A 22,317-nucleotide genomic window follows, 5' to 3' on the forward strand; every position below is an offset into this window, starting at 1 on the left:
TCACAATGTTGAAAATGTCAGCTGAGGACAGAGAGAGAGATGGAGACTTCCGTCCACATGGATTCAGGATCTGAATGTGTTGATCAAACACACAGCAGATGAGATGACCATCTACTCACTCTTTGCAAAGATCACCAGGAGGCCTTCCTGAGGTGGGCAGGAACATGAGTCCGGAGTTGGACTGCAGCACAACCACTCGGATCAGTCGCAGGGTTGTTGTGAAATAGAGAGAGCAGGCCGGGTGCCTTGCCTTTGCGTGTGGCTGGCTTTCTAACTCGTCACAGTCGGCTGACGCAGGAACAAGGATGTGGGCTGGTAGGCATCTGTACAGGCTGAGTCGGGGACCAACCTGCTTTGAAGACAGCCGCCTGCGACACAGTGAAGAGAACACAGTGCCATCCTTTCAGAAAAGGAAAATCATGTCACTGAAACTACCACGCAACGTTTGGGACTTCAACCTGAAAGGAGACGGCAACCGAATAGGTAAGGAGTGATCGCCCCTTCCCCCCACCTTCTGCCTGTTAGTTTCCAGCCTTGCTGAGTGTGAGTGTGTGTGTGGGGAGGGGGTCTCAGAATCACAGCTGCTGGAGAAGGAAACACATGACATTTTGCAGTCTGTGTGTGTATGTGTGTGTGGGGGGGGGCTCCCCCTCTGCATCTATAACCAGTTACTGTGGAAAGCGAGGGGCTACCGAGAGCTCTGAACTGGTCATTCTTACCGAGGTGAACGGGGAGAAACAGTGACAGTCAGGAGCCTGATGCCCTTCACAGCTTGTGACGGTGGGACTGATAGTGCTGGTATTCTGTTTGAATCCCTGTATGCCAGGCCAATCCCCCGTGCACAGGACAGCCTTGGGGGAACTGGGTTGGAGAGGGCTGGAGGAACGTTGCTGTCTGTCTGTTAGGGTGAATGAACAGGATTCTCCATTGGGCTGACTCCCTGAGAGGTGTATGACAATGCCTCAGAGTGAGCAAGTTCCAGTCTATGTAAGGCAATAAAGTGAACCGGAAAGAGAGGTTGCAGGCGTGGGCATGGAGACAATAACTAATGATCCAGATTGAAAGATGCATCGTTACTTGAGCAACATTGGTTGCTTCAACATTTGATGTGGTCAGATGTGACTATGCCTCTCCAGCTTCCATGTCCAGGTGCTGGTGTTTGCCTGGTAGGCTTCTATTGGCTGGTGTTACAAGCTACACTGATGTTCACCTTGCCTTTACTCTCTCAGGGGGATTTGGCAAGTCCTGGGTATTGGACTGACTGGCTCACTGGGCCATTACTCCAAGACAGTGAGAGGATTCTATGGATGTGGAGTCAGACGGGGATTAGAAAGGCACTTCCTCTTCCTGTCAAAAACGAGGAGGAGCTGAGAGTGACACAGATTTCTACCGTCAATGATGGTGGCCATCATTCCTGCACTGTGTACGGGAAGGTTCACTTAATTCATTGCCACAGAAGGCTGTGGTCATTGAGTATATTTAAGGCGGAGATGGATCGGTTCTTGATTGTCAAGGGGATCAAGGGTTACAGGCAGAAAGCAGGAAAATGGGATTTGAGAAACTTATTAACCACGATTGAATGGCTGGGCAAACCCGATGAGCTGAATAGCCTATCTACTCCTGTGTCTTATGGAATTCCACTAGCTTTCGGAGTGGGATTTGAACTCACTTTCCTGAGTGTGTTAATCTAGGGCCTGTAAAATGGCCAGACCAGTGACATGACTGTTGTCTCCCCCAAGCCCTGACCTTAAATACCTCTGGCTGAGTAGATTGTACAGTGTAGACACTCCATTCTCCCAATCTCCTGGTGTCTAACCCTCACCCTTCCCTTCCCTTCCCTTCTCCCCTTGGTGCCAATGCTAGCCCAGTCTCCAATTTCCCAGTGTAAAACACTGTCAGAGCCAAGCCAAAGCCCAGCTCTTTGCCCACACTGGACTCTCCTCTATCCCAGTTCTCCTCAATGTTTCACTGTGCAGGAGGATTGGAGATGACCTCATGACAATGACTGACAAACCCACCCCTGCCTTGTTGTTGCTTCTCAGTGGACAGGGGTAATCTGAATGCCTGCTGTTGTTGCCAGAGAGTGCACTGACAGACCATTCGGCCCATCTGCTGGGGGCTTGTGTGGGTGTTCCACATGAGCCTGCCCCTAGCCCTGTCATTGTCTCACCCTATCAACATATCTCATCCCTTTCTCACTCCCATCCACTCTCTGTTTATCCAACTTGATATGAAAGCGGCCCGCTCCCTGGGATTTGAAAGTTCAGAGCCTCTGGGGGACATTCTCGTGGGGACTAACCTACACTTCAGGTAGACACTGCTCTCCTACCATGGAAGCTTCATGTCTCTCCCTTGTTTCTGGTGCTGGGTATTTTGGTGAGACACCAGATTGGCAGGAATACAATCACTGCCGGACACAGGAACTGGTCACAAAACAAAGCTTGGAATGGGCCCAGTCTGTGATCCCTGATCCCATCTCAGAGCCTGAGCTGTGATTCCCATCTTGGAGCCTGGTCCCATGATTCCTGATCCCACGTTGGATCCCAGTCTGTGATCCCTGGCAGTGGGATCTCAGTTCCCCCAGCACACAAAGAAAGCTGAATCCCTGTGAATTGTGAGACAGTGAGCCAGCACTGACAGGGGCTCCTGCCCAGCATCCTGTCCCAATCTCATAGTCCACCTTGACCACCCTTAGCTGTTCCTGGATCCTGGCTCGATCCGTGCTCCAGTCCTGAGTGCACCCACCCATCTTGATGACTGTGCTGATCCTGGCTGCTGGTCAATGTAACACTGTGACCATTCACAAAAGTCTCCCCCTCATGTTCAAGTGCCTGTGTGCTTTCACCTACCCCTACCTCTGTGTCTGTGTCTCTGTCTCGGTCTCGAGAACATCTCGCAGCACCCCCCCTCTGCCCCAATAACTCTCCAAGTGCTGAGCTAGCTTGAGTTACTGCGCCAGGCTAACGGATAGACCGATGGACAGACAGGTGCTGGGATCGAGAACTCAGCTATTCCTTGTTCATATCCCCCTCCACTTCCTCTCCTTCCAAACCCCTCCTTAACCAAGCCCATCACTACCTGCCCTCAAAGGACCCGCACTCCGCCTGGGTCACGTTAGATTGGATTCTGGATCCTGGGAGGTGCTTTGGGACATATGACTGCAAGATAAGGAATCATATCAATCATTTCAATCAGAGAAAAGAGAGAGGGTTGGAGGAACCCAACATTCCACGCCTGTTGGTGGGCAGAGTGGGGATGACAGAAGAGAGAACGTTTTGAATCTCATGATCCCCCCTTTTTCAGTTCTCAATGTTTGTAGAGTTAATTTCAGCCAAGAGGGATTGAAGGAACTGAGCACCCATGGCCAAATCCAAGAGGACACAGCCAGCCTGGGAGGTAGAGCTTTCCTACAGCAGCAGAGGGACTCGGAAGCTTAGTGTTAGAATAACAGGACCAATCCCACCTGACATGTTCTCATCTGCTCGGTGACCTGCTGGGAAAGGACAGAGCAGGATTCAACTTCTGCCTCAGTGCTCAGAGCTGAGCTGGAGGGGGATAATGTCCAGCAATAACGTGTTTTATAGAGCTGCAAACAAACAGCATTCAGGAGCTGCACCGAAGAGAACAATGACAACATTTGAAAGCCATTTGAACATGGAGGTGGCTCGGAGGGGTTCAGGGGGATATGGGCATGTGTGACCAGTTCCATTTCGGAAACCTGGTCAGCATGGAGGAGCCTGTTTTTGTGCTGTATACCTCGATGACTGTTTTGGGCGAACAGCTCCTACAGGCACGATGGGCCATACAGTGTGTGCGTGTGTGCAGAAAGGAAGGGAATATAAACAGCACTGGAACCAATCCCTGCCAGGTGGCAGGTGGATATCGGGATACAGGGAGAAGGTGAACTCCCAGGCTGGAGGTCAGGACACACAAGGGTGTGAGAGATTACGTCTTCTCTCTCACCAAACTGTCAGGGCTGACAGCTTATAATCCGTTCCTCATCCTTCTGATAATATCAAGCCCTGTGTCTGCAGGAGGCTGAAGGAACCACATGAGAACATGCAGCCCCCCTGAGCGTGCTCCCACCAAGTGGCCAGAACAGGATCCATTATCCCCGGAGTTCCCTCACTGAACCACAAAAGGGGGGAAATCAGCCAACCTCTCCCAGTTCCAAATATGACCTGTGTCCCTGATGATGGGCCTGAAAATGTGCAACCCTGACAGGCAGTGATAGAGTTCTTCAGCAAACTCCCAGTGTTCAATCCTCTGAAAGATTAAACCTCTTAGAGACCTACACTGTCAGAGGAGGGAGCTGTCCCTGCTATCCTGGTGCACGTTTATCACTCAGTTCATAACACTCAGACAGATTCTCTGGACATGATCACTTCCTGACAATGACAGAGTTTGCAAAAGGAGGACTTCATTGAATTAGAATCCCTCCTGTGTGGAAACAGTTCCTCAAAGAGGAACCCATCCCCCAACCTCTTTATACCCCTGACTAATGCACCTAGTCTACACATCCCTGAACATTATCAGGCAACGTAGGCTGGCCAATTCACCTGGCCTGCACATCTTTGAACTGTGGGAGGAAACCAGAACAAACCCATGTTGACACGGGGAGAACGTGCAAACTCCACACCTGAGGCTGGAATTAAACCCAGGTCCCTGGTGCTGTGAGGCAGCAGTGCTAACCACTGAGCCACTGTGCTGCTCTAGACTGAGAGCTGACAAGAGTGATACCTGTCCTGTCAATGGACGATATCAATGTTGAACAACATTGGAAAGGACAGCAGTGTTGGAATCACAGGCAGGGTGTTGATCTTTGAAGTATGTAGGAGTGAGGGGAGGGACGTGGTACACAATATGGTACTGTCTAGTCTACAGTATAACTAACTGTAATGTAGAGGAATTCGCAGTTAGAAACTAGAGAGCCAGTCACCAGCGTGCACTGGCATTTCCTCCAGCTCATCAAAGTGATCACGCAGAGGATAGCTGCTGGGGAAGTGGGGTTGTTATTTTCCCTTTCCCATTGCTGTCTCCTCAGACCTGAACTCCTCAAGACACTGTGTGAGTGAGAATGTGAGTGAGTGTGCGTGTGAATGTGTGTCTAAATAAGTGTGTGTGCGTGTGAGAGTAAATGTGTGTATGTGAGTGAGTGAGTGAAGTGTGAGTGAGTGTGCATGGGTCTAGGGGTGTGTGTGTGCGTAAGGTATATGTGTGAGCTTGAATGTGTGAGAGAGAGAGAGAGAGGAGAAAGTGGTCATGAGAAAAATCAGATGTGTTCCTGAAAGTGATTGTGCACTCACACAGAGGCATCAGAAAGGGAGGCATGGGGGTGGACTGTGCATGTCAAAGCTTGTTTTGAGTGTCTGAAAGTTCAGCAAGAAGATTGCACCCGTGTTAGTTGAGTTCTGTTACAGGATGTGGCTTTGCTGATAACGCTGCAGTGCTGGAGAGACTGTACACCTTCAATGGGGAAACTAGCTCAGCTTACTCAGCTCAGGCAAGGCAAGAGAGCTTGTACTCTCCCTCAGGCAGAGCTGAGAGCTGCTGTACCTTACATGTAGACTAACTCAGCACACTGACCCATCATCAAACCCACCAACCTCAAACAAAAACCCCCAGTGCTGGGGAAACCTCGTCAGTCTGGCAACATGTGTGGAGATAGAGAGAGAGGAACAGAGTACATGTGTTCAGTCAGTCTTCTTCAGAGCCCAGGCCATTCTAACAGTGGGGTGGGCAGACACAGGGAGAGGTGAGGGCCGGAACATTTCCAGTGCTCAGTGGTTTGGGAAGAGCCTCCTGTCTTCTTGACCCACAGATCTTTATTATCAAATACTGCCATTTCTCAGACACACGTGCAGGCACAGGCAGTGTCAGGAAATGGCCCACTCAGAATGAAATTGGAACAAGAACTGGTCTTGACACAGGTTTCGCTGAGTTTTGCTGTGAACGTTGACCCTTTACACAAACTGGGGTATCTAGTTTTCCATTCCCTGGGTGGTGCTAACCCACTGGTATCTGCTCCAAGTGCTTACTGTTTGTGTATCTGAGATCCAGCAGCCTGATGTCCTAAAGCATAGGATCAGGACCTTGTTACAATCTCCAAATCCACCCAGAACTTCGAAAACAAAAAGAAACATTGGACTCCTCGCTGACCAAGTTAAAGGAATTGGTCAACGAGGTTACAAGTCGGAAGACTTTTACTGTAACAAACAAATTAAAAGCAACGGGGGTGGCACGGTGGCACAGTGGTTAGCACTGCTGCCTGACAGCGCCAGGGACCCAGGTTCAATTCCCGCCTCAGGCGACTGACTGTGTGGAGTTTGCACATTCTCCCCATGTCTGTGTGGGTTTCCTCCCACAGTCCAAAAGATGTGCAGGTCAGGTGAATTGGCCATGCTAAATTGCCTGTAGTGTTAGGTAAAGGGGTAAATGTAAATGTAAATGTAGGGGTAGGGGTAGGGGTTGGGGTACGGGTGGGTTGCGCTTCGGCGGGTCGGTGTGGACTTGTTGGGCCGAAGGGCCTGTTTCCACACTGTAATGTAACCTAACCTAATCAACAGGGACAAACAATTCACAGAAGGCAACTGAGACTCAAAACAAGAGTGAAGATATTCCCTCGTCAGACACCAATTAGACAGATATCCTCATGATCACTGTCCATTTGGCAATGCCCTCTCCACAGGATTACAGAACCCACTCCAGATTTACTCCTGGTTTTCAGTCGGTGATTCTCTCTGTTTCACTCAGAATCCACGACCAATGACTGTAAAAGACCGACACCCTCTGCTGACTCCTTTAGATTCCCACAGCTTCCTTTCTCTGGACTTTATAAACAAAACACGTACTTTGGTGGAACGTGGGTTCATTGATAAGACCGCTGTTTGGTGCCCGTCCCTAATTGCCCTTGAACAGAGGGCAGGGAAGGGTCAACCACATTGGTGTGGGCCTGGAGTCATGTGCAGGGTAGAGGGGGCAGATGTCTTTCCCTGAAGTCAGGACATGGGGGAATAGAGGGTGGACAGGGTGTATTTGTTTCTGGCAGTAGGTTTGTAGTCACTATGATGGAGATGTCTTTCATCTTCCAGGTGGCTAGGAACCGGATTAGGAATTGCACCAGTTACGGTGCAGGGTGGGGTGGAATTGAAATCCACAGCTCCAGAGCATTGGGCCTGGTTATCTGGATGTTGTCACCATGTTCCTCCCTGGCCCTCTCAGGTCTAAAGCATGTTTTCCTGCCCCCATGCGATAGTCCTGCTGACTGCAGCAAAGCGAATCTCCAATGATTGCTCACCGTCTTCCCCATCTGAAGGTGAGCATTGTCATAACACCTTGGAATGCCCTCTGAGGAGGTATGGGGGCTCTGGAAGAGTTTGGGCGAGTGATGGAGGGAGGTTTGGTGACTCTGAGAGACCTGGAAGGTGGAAGAGGGCTGCGTTTCTGCTCAGAACGACGAGTCGGTATCAGCTAGCAACTGAGCTAGGAGGGCGTGGACTGGGGGGTCATGTTCTGCTGTTTTGGGTCTTAGTGAAATCAGGGTCACTTGACACAAAGCCATCCAATTGGCCTTTGGCTGTGAAACGTGGAGCTTGCATTTTGGCAAATGCAGATTTTGGAGAGGGGTGAGGGAGTAGTGCCGGGCTCCCATTTTTATCTCTCAACATCCCCCGCCCCCCTCAGCCCACAAGCCTCATTCCTGAAGAAGGGCTCGGGCCTGAAACGTCGATTCTCCTGCTCCTCAGATGCTGCCTGACCTGCTGTGCCTTTCCAGCACCACACTCTTCGACTCTGCTCCTGTGTTGACCATCTCTTGCTGGCCAGAATCCAAAAACACCAAGAGAAATTGCTGGAGCAACTCAGTAGATCTTGGCAGCATCTGTGGAGAGCAAGAGAGACAGAGACAGTGTGAGAGAGAGAGTGAGAGAGAGAGAGACAGAGAGAGACACACACAAACAGTGTGTGGACAAAGAAATGGGAAATGGTCAGTCAGGGGGGAATCAGTAACTACTAATGGGGGCCATGGTGACCAACAATGGCAGCCTGTTTGAGAACAAAAACAAGGCTGTGTGTGTGTGCGCGCGCGTGTGCAAGAGAGAAAGAGAGGGGGAGAGAGTGAGAGTGTGTGTGTCTGTGTAGGGGGTGGTGGGGAGCGGTAGGTGGGATGGTGGTTTGGGATAAGGACCTGGAAGACAGTGTCCAGGCCTACAGAGAGAGACAAACACACAGAGCACTGTGTGCACTCCCAGCTGAGTCACACACATATTGGTGATACTGTCACATACAACATGCACTGCCAGAAATAACCCCTTCTCCTCCCCCCCCGCTGGGTCAAGATATATCACAGGAAATCAGCCGAACAGATGTGAGGGGGTGTAGGCAGGTTGAGGAGCTGAGAAGATGAAACTCAGGTCACATCATGCTTTTAAAAAAAAAAGACTTGTGTTCTCAAAGGCCTTTGCACAGGCAGCAAAAAATCCCAAAGCATTTCGAGTCAGAGAGGTCTACAGCACAAAATCAGGCTGTTCAGCCCATTGAGTCTGTCCTGGTCCAGAAACAAGCACCTCGCTGCTCTAACCCTATTTCCCAGCACTTGGCCCATAACCTGGCCATCACAAGTGTACACCTCAACTTTCTCGATGTGATGGAGGTTTCTGCCTCTCCCACTCTCACAGGCAGTGAGTCCCACCACTCTCTGGGTGAGATATATCTCTCTCACATCCCCTCGAAACCTCCTGCCCCTTAGCTTCGGTCTCTGGCCCCTGGTTGTTCATCAAGGGGGAATTGTTCCTTCCTCTCATCACTGTCTATCGCCCTCAGCATGTTATCCATCTCCATCATGTGTGTATTCTCTGTTCCCATCTCCCTTGGACAGACATCCCACTCTTCGAGGGTAAAACAGGCCCAGTCTTTAGGGCAGCACGGTTGCTCAGTGGTTAGTATTGCTGCCTCACAGCACCAGGCACCGAGGTTCAATTCCACCCTCAGGCAACTGTCTGTGTGGGAGTTTGCACATCCTCCCTGTGTCTGTGTGGGTTTCCTCTGGGTGCTCCAGTTTCCTCTCAGTCCAAAGGTGTGCAGGTTTCAGTGGATTAGCCATGGGAAATGCAGGGTTACGGGGATAGGGTGGGATGCTGTCTGGAGGGTCAGTGTGGACTCGATGGGCTGAATAGCCTGCTTCCACACTGTGTGAGGCCAGCTCAGTGTGGTGTGGGGACTGGGGCAGCCCTGAGGTATATGCTGGGGAGTACAGGCTGTGGGGAAGGGGAACTGGGTTTCTCAGCCTCTCAGTCAGTGCATTCTGCTGCCTGACTCTGCTGAGAGCTTCCTGCATTACTTCCTGTTTTCCTCACAGCTCTCTCGCCCTTGCAGCGATGCACTCGTGCCACCTCTCAGCCTCACCTAGGGTCATGTTCAGGCTGCTGTAGGGCAGGGAGCAGAGTGCTGACCTCATCCTCTGAGCCAACACTGCCCTTCAATGACAGTGCTGCACTCCCACGGTGTGGCCCTGGGGATGTCAGGCAAGGTCAAGCCCTGCAACCCTCAAAGGGGGGATGTGAGTCTGTGTGTGTGTGTGAGAGTGTGAGAGTGTGTGAGCGAGTGAGCGAGTGAGTGAGACTCTCGACCTGCCTACTCAGTACGTGGTGCTAGCAGACTGTGTCGATCTCACTTTCCGATCTGGGTCTTGTGTCCGAGTTGAGGGAACCACAGGCCAGGGAGAAACCAGCTTCATGGTTTTGCAGCTATGCCTCTGGCCTGGGCTGGTATCCTGAGGTTGAAGATGAGTCACCAGCAGAATGCCATGCAGTTCCTTCTGTAGTCCAGGTGGGTAGTGGAGCACAGAGTGCAAAGGGAGCCAGGGTTAAAATCACAGACTGCCGACAGGGAGGGGAGCCTTGATCGATGCTTTGAAGGGCTACGACGTGCAATTCTCCCAATGTCTCCTTCACTTCTAAACACACAACTCTGCTTCATGAGAGGTTCAGGCCAGATCTTGGTGGAGTAGATGCGGGGAGGCTGTTTCCCCTTGTGGGAGAGTCTGGGACCAGAGGGTGTCGTCTCAGAGAAAGGGAGTGATGAGGAGGAGTTTCTTCTGTCTGAGGGGAGTGAAGCTGTGGGATTCTTTCCTGCAGAGGGATGGTGAGGCTGGGGGGTCTATTCAAGGCTGAGACAGATTTGTAATCAGTGAGGGGGAACGAAGGGCTGTGCGGAACAGGCAGGAAAGAGGAGTTCAGGAAGATCATTTTAGCCCCAATCTCAGTGAATGGCGGAGTCGACTCGATGGGCTGAATGGCCTCCTGCTGTTCTCATGTCTTATGGACAAAAAGAACAGATGGAGTTCACTCCCCACTCTAAACCTGCCTTGGCCTATCCCCTGAGTTGATCTTATCAGTCCATTTCCCTGTCTCGATGGTGCACTCCTTTGTGACTGAGAGAAAAAGGACGCAATTCATCCTCAAGGAGAAATCTTCAACTGACGGTCAGTTTCGACAGGGCTGTGTGGGTGGGTGACCCTGACCCTGAAGGGAACTCAGAGGTTGCAGAATAACTTTGCTGGGTGTTACTACTGAATAGACCAACTCCAGTCGAAAACAGGACAAGGGGTCAAGAGAGAGTGCTGCTGTTCGAAGGCACACTTGACGGCTCTGTCAGCTCAAGAGGAGACAAAGCAAGCAGCTGTTCATGGAGATGGCTGTGCTCTCAATAAGAATGCCATGTCACTCTGTGTTAATGAGAACCAGAGACTTTGAAACCTCTCCTGAACTTTGCCATTGAACAATGGAACCAAGTCGTTCAGACACATCCCAGACCGTCTCTGAGCACTGCAAAGTCATTCTCCAGGACAAAGTGGGATGTCAGATACTTTCACACAACTTCTGCTGTTCTTATTCCCTCATGGGACATGGGGGTCACTGGCTGGGCCCAGCATTTCCTGCCTGTCCCTCGTTGCCACCTTGAGAAGGTGGGCGTGAGCTGCCTCCTTGGAGCTGCTGCAGTCTGTGTGTTGTAAGTTAATCCACAATTCCCTGAGGGAGGGAATTCCAGGATTTTGACTGTCACACTCCTGTTTTCCTGGCGATTCAGCTCTGAACAGATACTGCAAACGCCTTACAGTTTGTAACGGCTAGGGTTCACATCTTGGCTTTCTGACAGATCCACCTTTCTCCTTTTGTCAATCAGACGAGCATGAATTTCAGAAACAAATCACTTCCAAACTCTGGCCCTTTTTCACTGGGTGGGGAATGAGCTGCTCACACAATGCACTCAATCACCTCTTCATTCATGTGAAAGACTGCACCATCTCAAACTGAATGCAACCACTTCTGCCTTATTTTTCACACCAGTACGATGAGCTGTTCTGATGTGCCTTTTTACTCAGCATTCCAAGGGACACGGCTCTTGCTGGTAACAGTCAGTTCCATCATGTAATGTCAGTCCCACAACCTGACAATGCCAGGTACAGAGGGGATGGAACCCAGTACGGAGGGGATCATTCCCAGTACAGAGGGGATGGAACCCAGTACGAAGGGGATCATTCCCAGTACGGAGGGGATCATTCCCAGTAGGGGGGGATGGAACCCAGTACGGGGGGATCATTCCCAGTACAGAGGGGATGTAACCCAGTACGGAGGGGATCATTCCCAGTACAGAGGGGATGTAACCCAGTACGGAGGGGATGGAACCGAGTACGGAGGGGATCATTCCCAGTACAGGGGGGATCATTCCCAGTACGGAGGGGATGGAACCCAGTACGGAGGGGATCATTCCCAGTATGGAGGGGATGGAACCCAGTACGGAGGGGATCATTCCCAGTACGGGGGGGATCATTCCCAGTACAGAGGGGATGGAATCCAGTACAGAGAGGATCATTCCCAGTACGGGGGGGATGGACCCAGTAGGGAGGAGATCATTCCTAGTACAGAGGGGATGTAACCCAGTATGGAGGGGATCATTCCCAGTACGGAGGGATGGAACCCAGTACGGAGGGGATCATTCCCAATACGGAGGGGATGGAACCCAGTATGGAGGGGATCATTCCCAGTACGGAGGGGATCATTCCCAGTACGGAGGGATGGAACCCAGTACGGAGGGGATCATTCCCAGTACGGAGGGGAACATTCCCAGTACGGAGGGGATGGAACCCAGTACGGAGGGGATCATTCCCAGTACGGAGGGGATCATTCCCAGTACGGAGGGATGGAACCCAGTACGGAGGGGATCATTCCCAGTACGGGGGGGATCATTCCCAGTACGGAGGGATGGAACCCAGTACGGAGGGGATCATTCCCAGTACGGAGGGGAACATTCCCAGTACGGAGGGGATGGAACCCAGTACGGAGGGGATCATTCCCAGTACGGAGGGGATCATTCCCAGTACGGAGGGATGGAACCCAGTACGGAGGGGATCATTCCCAGTACGGAGGGATGGAACCCAGTACGGAGGGGATGGAACCCAGTACGGAGGGATGGAACCCAGTACGGAGGGGATCATTCCCAGTACGGGGGGGATCATTCCCAGTACGGAGGGATGGAACCCAGTACGGAGGGGATCATTCCCAGTACGGAGGGGATGGAACCCAGTACGGGGGGGATGGAACCCAGTACGGAGGGAATCATTCCCAGTACGGTGGGGATCATTCCTAGTACAGAGGGGATCATTCCCAGTACGGGGGGGATGGAACCTAGTACGGAGGAGATCATTCCCAGTACAGAGGGGATGTAACCCAGTAGGGAGGGGATCATTCCCAGTACAGAGGGGATGGAACCCAATACGGAGGAGATCATTCCCAGTACAGAGGGGATGGAACCCAGTAGGGAGGGGAGCATTCCCAGTACAGAGGGGATGTAACCCAGTACAGAGGGGATGTAACCCAGTACAGAGGGGATGGAACCCAGTACGGAGGGGATGGAACCCAGTACAGAGGGGATGGAACCCAGTACGGAGGGGATGGAACCCAGTATGGAGGGGATGGAACCCAGTACAGAGGGGATCATTCCCAGTACGGGGGGGATGGAACCCAGTACGGAGGAGATCATTCCCAGTAGGGAGGGGATGGAACCCAGTAGGGAGGGATCATTCCCAGTAGGGAGGGGATCATTCCCAGTAGGGAGGGGATCATTCCCAGTAGGGAGGGGATGTAACCCAGTACAGAGGGGATGTAACCCAGTACAGAGGGGATGGAACCCAGTACGGAGGGGATAATCCCCAGTATGGAGGGGATGGAACCCAATACAGAGGGGATCTATCCCTGTATGGAGGAGATCATTCCCAGTACGGAGGGATGGAACCCAGTACGGAGGAGATCATTCCCAGTACAGAGGATGGAACCCAGTATGGAGGGGATAATCCCCAGTACGGAGGGGATGGAACCCAGTACAGAGGGGATCTATTCCTGTACGGAGGGGATCTATCCCCTGACAGAGGAAAATCAATCCCAGTTCAGAGGAGATCGATCCCAGTACGGAGGGGATCATTCCCAGTACAGAGGGGATCATTCCCAGTACAGAGGGGATCATTCCCAGTACAGAGGAAAATCGATCCCAGTACGGAGGAGATCGATCCCAGTACGGAAGAGATTGATCCCAGTACGGAGGGGATCATTCCCAATACGGACGAGATCAATCCCAGTACGGAGGAGATTGATCCCAGTACGGAGGAGATTGATCCCAGTACGGACGAGATCGATCCCAGTACGGAGGGGATCATTCTCTGTATAGAGGGGATCATTCCCAGTACAGAAGGGATCTATCCCCTTACAGAGGAAAATCAATCCCAGTATGGAGGGGATCATTCCCAGTACGGAGGGGATCATTCCCAGTACGGAGGGGATTGATCCCAGTACGGAGGGGATCGATCCCAGTACGGAGGGGATCGATCCCAGTACGGAGGGGATCGATCCCCTTAGAGGAAAATCAATCCCAGTCAGGGGAGATGTAGGAAATGTGACCCCAGTATGTCTGAGCACTTAAGGATAGTCATGTCAAACTTCTCAACTTTATTTTCTTCTTTTTCTACTTTGTAAAAAGAAAGGTTTTGTACCTCGGGTGGTGCTGGGAATGGGGACATTGTAGAGTTTTCGCTGTACTCCTGTACTTGAGTATGTGACAGATTGTGGAACCCCCTCCTGGAAGCTGGGGATGAGTGATTGAAAGTTATGTTTTGTGATTTGTGTTTGTTTGCTAACTGTTGCTAGGTCGATCAAAGAGTGTGATGCCAGGTGAACACTGTGCTGTGTCACACAGATCATCATCACCCAACACATTGGAACGTCCCGTCAAGTCAGGCTGGTTGAAGAAACGGAGGTCACTTGTGAAACAATGGCACCAACGCTGGTTTGTCCTTCGGGGTGTCTATCTATGTTACCACAAAGAAGAGGAAGACGGAAAGCCACAGGTACATCTGATCGGGAGCAGTTAGTCACTGTGCTGCTCCTCACGAGAGAACTGTCCGCTTTTTGGCAGCAGTATAATCACAAGAAACTGAAACAGGAATAGTTGGAAATACTCAGGAGGTCAGGCAACTGTTATCGACCACACCAAACCCCCCTCCAAATACATTCAGGGGATAGCCTTGACCCAAACTTGTCCTTATCTTAAAGGAAAGTGCCTTTAAGGCAGTGCATTCCAGATGCAATTTGATTGGTCAAGCTACCAGGTTGGAAGGAAAGTACACTTCATTTGTACCCCATCAAATATATACAAAAGTAAAAAATACCTTAGAATAAATGACCTCTGCTGGGAAATGTAACAGTAACTGTTCCAATATAGTCACTTCCTACAAACACACCCTTGGCAAAGGCAAATTCAGTAAAATAGATTGTCTCACATGGGATTTTCCAGTCCATGAGGAAAGAACATCAAGAGAAAACTGAGAGGAGAGAGAGCAAGAGCGAGATATTCTAAAGTTTCCAAACCCCAGCTTCAGGACCCCAGAGGCAACTGCAACTGCAAAACTGAAACTAAAACCTTGGTTCTGAGGGAGCTTGACTCCACCCAGTCAGGCTGCTTCTATTGTTCCAACTTTTAAAAAAATTACCCAAGGCCTCACAAGTTGCTTCTGTTATTGGAATCAAATGGACAGCTTGGTTTTAAGACCTCGCTTTAAAAAAAACAGGAAAAATTACACCTTTTAAAGCCATAATATTCTCACTCAGCATGTGTGAGTTAACGCTTTCAGTCAGTAGATTCTCCATCAGATATGACAGCGGTGAGGAAAACGTTGGTACTTAAGCTAAAGGTGAGGTTGGGGGAGAAGGGAGTGTTGCGTGGATACGTGGAGGTGGAGCTCAGAAAGAGAGATGTGAAAAGGGGAGGTAAATGAGGGAATTATTGACGGTAACTCAGGTAAGAAGAGAAGCTGACTAAGTGATGATGGGAGCTCAGAATTATAGAGAATGGGTAATCTGTTCTGAAAGCAAACCATGAAATGTGCTCCTTGGTCCCAAGAGTGGGTGTCAATGGGTTAGCTGAACGCAATGCAACGCATGTCATAACAAGACTGGGTTTGGGGATGGGTAAGATCAGTACAGAAAGATTCCAGCAAGTTCTCCAGTTACTGAACTCAATGTCTTAAATTCTATAGAAGGCTGCAGGGTCCCCACCCGGAAAAGGAGATGCTGTTTCTACATCACTGGAGCACTGCAGCAAGCCTGAGACCGACATGTTGGTCAGGCAGCATGGGTGCTGTGTGGACAGAATGGAGCTGCTCTGTGGATTGGTTGCTCAGTGGGGATTTTGTTTACCCTGTGTAGAGGAGACCACATTGTGAGCAGTGAGTACAGGAGGTATTTCTGCTGCCTTGGATTGGGAGGAGGGAGAGGGTCACAGCCTATGCTGTCAGAGGAGAAGGTGCCGTGGGGATGTACTGGCAGTAGAGCAGGATTACTGAAGAAGGGCTTATGCCCGAAACGTCGATTCTCCTGCTCCTTGGGTGCTGCCTGACCTGCTGCGCTTTTCCAGCAACACATTTTCAGCTCTGATCTCCAGCATCTGCAGACCTCACTTTCTCCTCCAGGATTACTGACAGTGCTGGCTGGCCAAGGGCCTTCACTCAGTTCACTTCCAGGCTGTGCGTGACTGCACCCCAGCTGAACGGAGTCCATACTGTGAGGATCAGCATCAAACAGCAGTCACTGCCTGGTGCCTTTGGAACGGGAGGTCAGCATTTTAAAGCCCCGTTCCATGGGCAGATGGGCAGAGTCTGACAGATTGTGTAAGAGGCTGAATTTGGAACATGGCTGTGTTATTTAGCTGAACTGCACTGTCTGTCCCCAGCCGAGAGAGAGAGAGAGAGAGAGGGGAGAACGAGACACAGTCCACACTTTTCAAGGGGAGGGGAATGGAGGCAAATTAAATATCATCATGAACTCTCACAACAATGGGGCAAGGCACACCTCAGTTCCTCTTGGGAGGTCACCTCAGCCACAGTCCAAGTGATGCACACAACAGGAGCAGGCCATTCAGCCCTCAGAGTCTGTCCTGTCATTCACTGTGATCATGGCTGATCATCCACACAGGCTCCTGCTCCCACCTCCCCATCCCGTTTCAGCCCTTTTCTTCCAAGGAATTACATTGGACCCTTTCTGGAAATACTCTGGCATCAACCACTCTCTGTACCAGAGAATCCCACAGGCTCCCCGCTCTCTGGGTGAAGCCATTTCTCCTCAGCTCAGTCCCACCCTGTATCCTGAGACTGTGAGCCTTGGTTCTGGATCTCCTGGTTACTCAGCAACATAACTCCCTGAGTTTATGCTGGTGACTCATCTTTGAATTTATAGGTTTCTACCAAATGCTACCGGATTCTTCTAAACCCCAGTGCAGATAGTCTGAGGGGTCAGTGTGGGGAACCATCACTGCATTCCCATCGTGACTGGAATAGCCTTCCTCAGGTAAGGAGACTGAGTGTAATCCTCCCAGCTCTCCATTCTCAATGTTACAGAGGAGAAGGACTGCAGGTGGAGGGTAAGGGTAAGGGTTAGACGACTCAGCAATTTTCCTGGTCACATCTCCCCAGAGTAGAATTGGAAAAATGATCCCTCGCTGTTCACCAATGTCATGTCAGGCTGCAGACACAGCGTGATCTGGGTGATCTGTATCCTGCAGACACAGCGTGATCTGGGTGATCTGTAACCTTTCCCCAGGGTCAGTGTCATTGAGTGGGTGGGGAAGCATCGCCTTGGCACTGCTTTGGTCTTTTGTTAATCAATCAGAGGGATATTGTGACTGCAGGCTCTTGTTATTTATACACAGGGACTGGGTGATGCAGTCACTAAATCTGTGTCTTTTCCAGGGCTACATTGTGCTCCAGGACTGCAAGGTGAATGAACTACCAGCTAACCCGGATGATCCAGGAAAATTCCTCTTTGAAATCACTCCAGGTATTGTCTCTCTCTGTGTCAGAAACCCCTGTGTACATATTTCCCCCCATCCTGCCAATTCACTCTCCCAGCTGGGAGCTCTGGCCATCTCGGAGGAACATTCCTGGGCAGGGACAGGAAGGTGAGGTGAGGGGGAGGCAGGCAGGTCTGAGCATCCCCCATTGTGGCCCATTGTTTGGACATGGAGCAGACCCACAAAGGGGTCTCTTCACAAGCCATCAGCCCCCACCCAATCCCTGTCAGTGATAGATGGGTTCAGCATCAGTCCCAAGGGGGCCTTGCCCCTCTCAGTGCTACCTGGCAGCCCACATTGCCACTGCATCTTCATCATGTAATGACACCCCGACGTAGCTAGCCACAGCCAAGTGATCTTACAGGGAACGGGATAAGATATTGTGAAGCAAAATACGGGTAAGGCGAGGATTGAGCATGGGTAAATCGACCGTTTGGTTAATTTAATCACCCGCTCATCATTTGTTGTGCAGAGTGAAAATTTATTTTATTAACACCCAGTTTACTCTCCACCCTTAACTCAGTGACTAAAATACAATAACTTTATTACTAAAATAACACTTAAGATTAAACTAAATTATTTCTAAAACCTATTTAAAATTCTAAACTTAAAAATTAAATAAAAATTAAAAATAATTTCAAATGTAATTAAATTATGTCTAACGGAGGATCTATAAAAGTCCTAAGAGTCCATAAAAATTATTGAGCCCTCCACTACCACCTGATGAAGGAGCATCGCTCCGAAAGATAGTGCTTCCAATTAAACCTGTTGGACTATAACCTGGTGTTGTTGTGTGATTTGTAACTTTGTCCACCCCAGTCCAACACCGGCACCTCCGAATCATAAAAATTCTCAACAGTTGAAGGGTCAAAGACAACACAAGGTTTGTGATGGTCCGTGCAAATGTTTTACACTTTTCAGCCCCGAGGGCTTTCATTGTTTTTCATTGTTTTTCTCATACCATTTCCCCCAGGCTCCCATCACAAAACCATAAAAGGATACTATCGATCCCTTGGTAAAAGTTACCATTTCTTCCTCCAGATGTTTATACTTAGTAGTCTTCTCTTCCCATGCCTGTTTGAGTGAGTTTATTTAAGTATCTGATCTAATCCTCACATCTGTCACAATTACTTGCTGTTCCTTTTTAAAAATCAAATCCACAATCCATAGTTTTCCTTCTTTGCCTTTTATCCGCGGCTCTATATACGTTGTCCATCCCTTTGCTTTGACATACTTTGTTATTTCCACTGCTATCCTGTTATGTCTTTTAATCCTCATATTTTTAACAAAAGGGCACCAGCCTGAAATATGTGCCACATTTTCTGTGATACATTACCATCTCCTGCAAGGTTTAATATTAAAAGGCCTTCCGTAGTTCAATGACGCTCTGGTTGGGAATAAAATTGAGTTGATTACTTTAGATGTCTTCATATATTGGATTTCTTGTGACCAATTATTGGAAATCCAGTCTTTTTAAAGTGATGGATGCCTGCCCCTTGACATGGCAGAGCCATCCATTTTTGCATTTCAATATCTCTCCAGTCGTTAGAATGCTTACTGCTGTATTCCTCAAGGAGAAAGTGAGGACTGCAGATGCTGGGGATCAGAGCTGAAAATGTGTGTTGCTGGAAAAGCGCAGCAGGTCAGGCAGCATCCAAGGAACAGGAGAATCGACGTTTTGGGCATGAGCCCTTCTTCAGGCCCTCACCTTATCACCTTCACCTTAACCTCCTTCCACCTATCGCATTTCCCAACGCCTCTCCCCCAAGTCCCTCCTCCCTACCTTTTATCTTAGCCTGCTGGACACACTTTCCTCATTCCTGAAGAAGGGCTCATGCCCTAAACGTCGATTCTCCTGTTCCTTGGATGCTGCCTGACCTGCTGCGCTTTTCCAGCAACACATTTTCCAGCTGCTGTATTCCTCAAGCCCATTATTCATACTTTCATTACCCTCTATTTCATCCAATTTGCTCATTAATTTGTGGATTCCAGATTTCTTTTAAATTATTTAGTTTCCTTAAGTTTTGCATTTTAGATATAATACTAGTTCCCTCGAAAAAAAATGAGGCATGTAAAATTTCATCCGAGGAATTGTACAACATCTCGAGATTTCTTAAAATAGCAATTGGAATAAAGAGAGATAATTTAGTTCGCCCTAACCCACCATCACGATTTTTAGTATATAATCATCCTTCCGTGATGGATTGTGGGAGATGTAATATTTCCTTAACTGTGTTTTTAATTAAAGTGTCTAATTTATTGAAATAATTTTGGGATGCTTCGGATAAAATAAGGTAATAATATAACCTGGGGATAAAATACGACTTTACAATTTCAAATTTCTGTACTGGTTTTAAAAAGGCTTTCTTAAGATTGCCTGTCCAATCTCCAAATTGCAACTCCCAATGGGATTGGCTAATCCCAATCCATGGGTCAATTTTAGCCCCTAAATATTTATCGATTTTACCCGGCTCTATAAACTGTATTAGTCCATCGTTAAGTTTCCAGTATGGCCTATTATTATAAATAAACGTTTTGTTTTTATAGACAAAATAAAATCCTTTTGTCTTTTTGACATTCACCTCCAAACCAGTGTTCCTACAAAATCTTTCTAAGAGTTTTAAATTATAAGCCATCCCTTCATATGACTGACTAGCCAATGCAATGTCGTCTGCAAATGCCAGGGAGGCAGAGTGGTGACTTGAACCATCTGGTCCTAAAAACAATCCCTTTTTACTCTCTTCTATCGTACTAATTAGAGGGTCCATTATAATATTAAAAAGTATTGGTGACAGTGAGTCACCCTGTTTAACCCCTTTTTAAAATTTTTATTGGATTAGTTTTACAATTAAAACCTTCAACCACTGTTGAATTATAAACTTATAATTAATTTAATAACTTCGGGAGGGAGCTGTACTCTCTTCAGGGCACTAGTTATTAATTTATGTCCCACTGTATCAAAAGCTTTCGCCAGATCAACAAAAACTATCACTAAATCATTTTTGTTTCTCTTGGCCCCATGAATGGTATTTTCGAGAATCTGAATATTCTCCTCGCAGCCCGATACCCCAGTGAAAAACCGCTTTTGTCGTTTACTTAGTTCTATTGCCTTACGCAATCTCTAAGCCATTATTTTAGTGAAGAGTCTTAATAAAATTGGCCCTATTGTGATAGGTTGCCAATTGTTAATATCCTTTAGCCCTTCTTCATCATTAACCTTAGGGATTAATACAGTCCTACTAACTTTCATTATTTCTGGGATCTTAGCCATTTTAAGCCAAATAGAAAATAATCTGGGTATAGTATTGTTATCTTTATTAAATATTCCAACCATATCCCTGAGTGACATCTGATCTGACCCTGCCGCAGTTTTCACGTCCATCGCCTTAATGGCCTGATTGACGTCTTCCACCGAGACATGACCGATCAGCATATCACCCAGAGTACCGTCCCCATTACCCCTGTATTTGGCTAACCCTCCTAAATTATTCTTATCGTTGGGAGTTGATTATCTTTCGTCAAAGTATTGTTCCAATTGTTCTTTGCTCAGGGGGCAAACACATTTATTTGGGGCCCCCATTAGCATCCTTGCTAAATATTGCCTCTTAGTTTTATATAACATCAGAGTTTGTTTAAACACCCCTTTCTTCTTACTATATCCTTTCTTGGCGTTATTGGGCACTGTCTTAGCTTTCTGCCTATTACTATCTGAGCCACTATTTCATTTATTACTTTTATGTTTCTTTTTACCTTCCTTTTTATTCTCCTTTCTAATATTTAACTTCTTAATTATCTCTTCCATAACAATATCACCTCCACTCATTCTTACCCGTTTACTCTTACTAATCTTGTCCTCAATAATGTCCAATAATTCATTTAATGATTTATTACTTAATTCTACCTTCCCTATATCCTCACTTCTTCCTTATTACTTATCTACTTCCGTTCTTATCCCTTCAATATCCTTATCTATAACCCCCTCACCAAAATCCTTATCTTCGTTAATCTCTTTATCATTATTGAGGACCACTTCCTGATTACCATTATTACCCTGTCTGATGCTGAGACCAGGGCTCCCAGCTCTGAACTTCCTTCCCTGACCCTCTTCCATCTCTCCCCCTCTGCTCTCAGGCCTGACTGAAATCTGAAACTGAAGCACGACAGGCAGAGAAGAGACACCCAGGTCCTGGGCGTGCCTCAATGGTTTCACAAAGGCTGGAGTGGAGGAGGTTGAGAGGCGACCTTATACAACTTTATAAAATAACGGAGTTCACATAAACTTCATGGTGGGTGTCTTTTCCCTCGGGTGGGGGATTTCAAAACTAGGCGGCATGTTTTTGGAGAAAACAGACATAAGAAAGATGTGAGGGCAACTTTTTTTTTTACACGGAGGGTGGTTCACGTGTGGAATGAACTGCCAGGGGACGTGGTGGATGTGGATCCAGTTATAGTGTTTAAAAGATGTTCAGACAATGACATGAGCAGGAAAGGTTTCAGAAGGATCTGGGCCAGGAGCAGGCAGTTAGGATTAGTTTATTTTCGGATTATGGTCAGCATGGACTGGTTGGGCCGAAGGGTCTGTTTCCTTGCTGCATGACTCTATCAAAACAAGGCCAGTAGCTTGATGCTGAAAAAGGATAGGGCAGAGTCACACCGTGCTGTCGGGGATAGCCAGCCACAGGGAGAGACTAATCTCACCAAACACTCGACTGCCCATGGCCTCGAGCAGGACAGAGCTGGATACATCTCAGACTCTAGCCACAGCATCCTGCAATCACTCCTGCTCTCCCTTACTCTTCTCACCCGAAGGTGAGAACAGTGTCAGCTCCATGTGCTGCTTTTCAGTCGCTCAGCGGCTTGCTGTCGTTTTGTGGGCAGTCAGTTAGGCTAGACTCACAGAGACACACCTGGGCCGAGGGGGGAAAG

At 48.7% G+C, this 22,317-nt stretch overlaps 1 protein-coding gene across 1 annotated transcript in view; it reads left to right on the forward strand.

Annotated features, from left to right (window-relative positions):
• The first annotated feature begins 295 nt into the window (after positions 1 to 295).
• LOC122543051 (rho GTPase-activating protein 25-like) overlaps positions 296 to 22,317 on the forward strand; it is a 38,385-nt gene continuing 16,363 nt past the window's right edge. Inside the window, exons 1-3 of the mRNA XM_043681248.1 lie at positions 296 to 483; positions 14,196 to 14,395; positions 17,291 to 17,378. Of these exons, the coding sequence (XP_043537183.1) occupies positions 306 to 483; positions 14,196 to 14,395; positions 17,291 to 17,378 (466 nt within the window). The 5' untranslated portion in view covers positions 296 to 305. The remainder of the gene's footprint in view (positions 484 to 14,195; positions 14,396 to 17,290; positions 17,379 to 22,317) is intronic.

This window comes from Chiloscyllium plagiosum, chromosome 42 (assembly GCF_004010195.1).
Source record: "Chiloscyllium plagiosum isolate BGI_BamShark_2017 chromosome 42, ASM401019v2, whole genome shotgun sequence".
NCBI lineage: Eukaryota > Metazoa > Chordata > Chondrichthyes > Orectolobiformes > Hemiscylliidae > Chiloscyllium > Chiloscyllium plagiosum.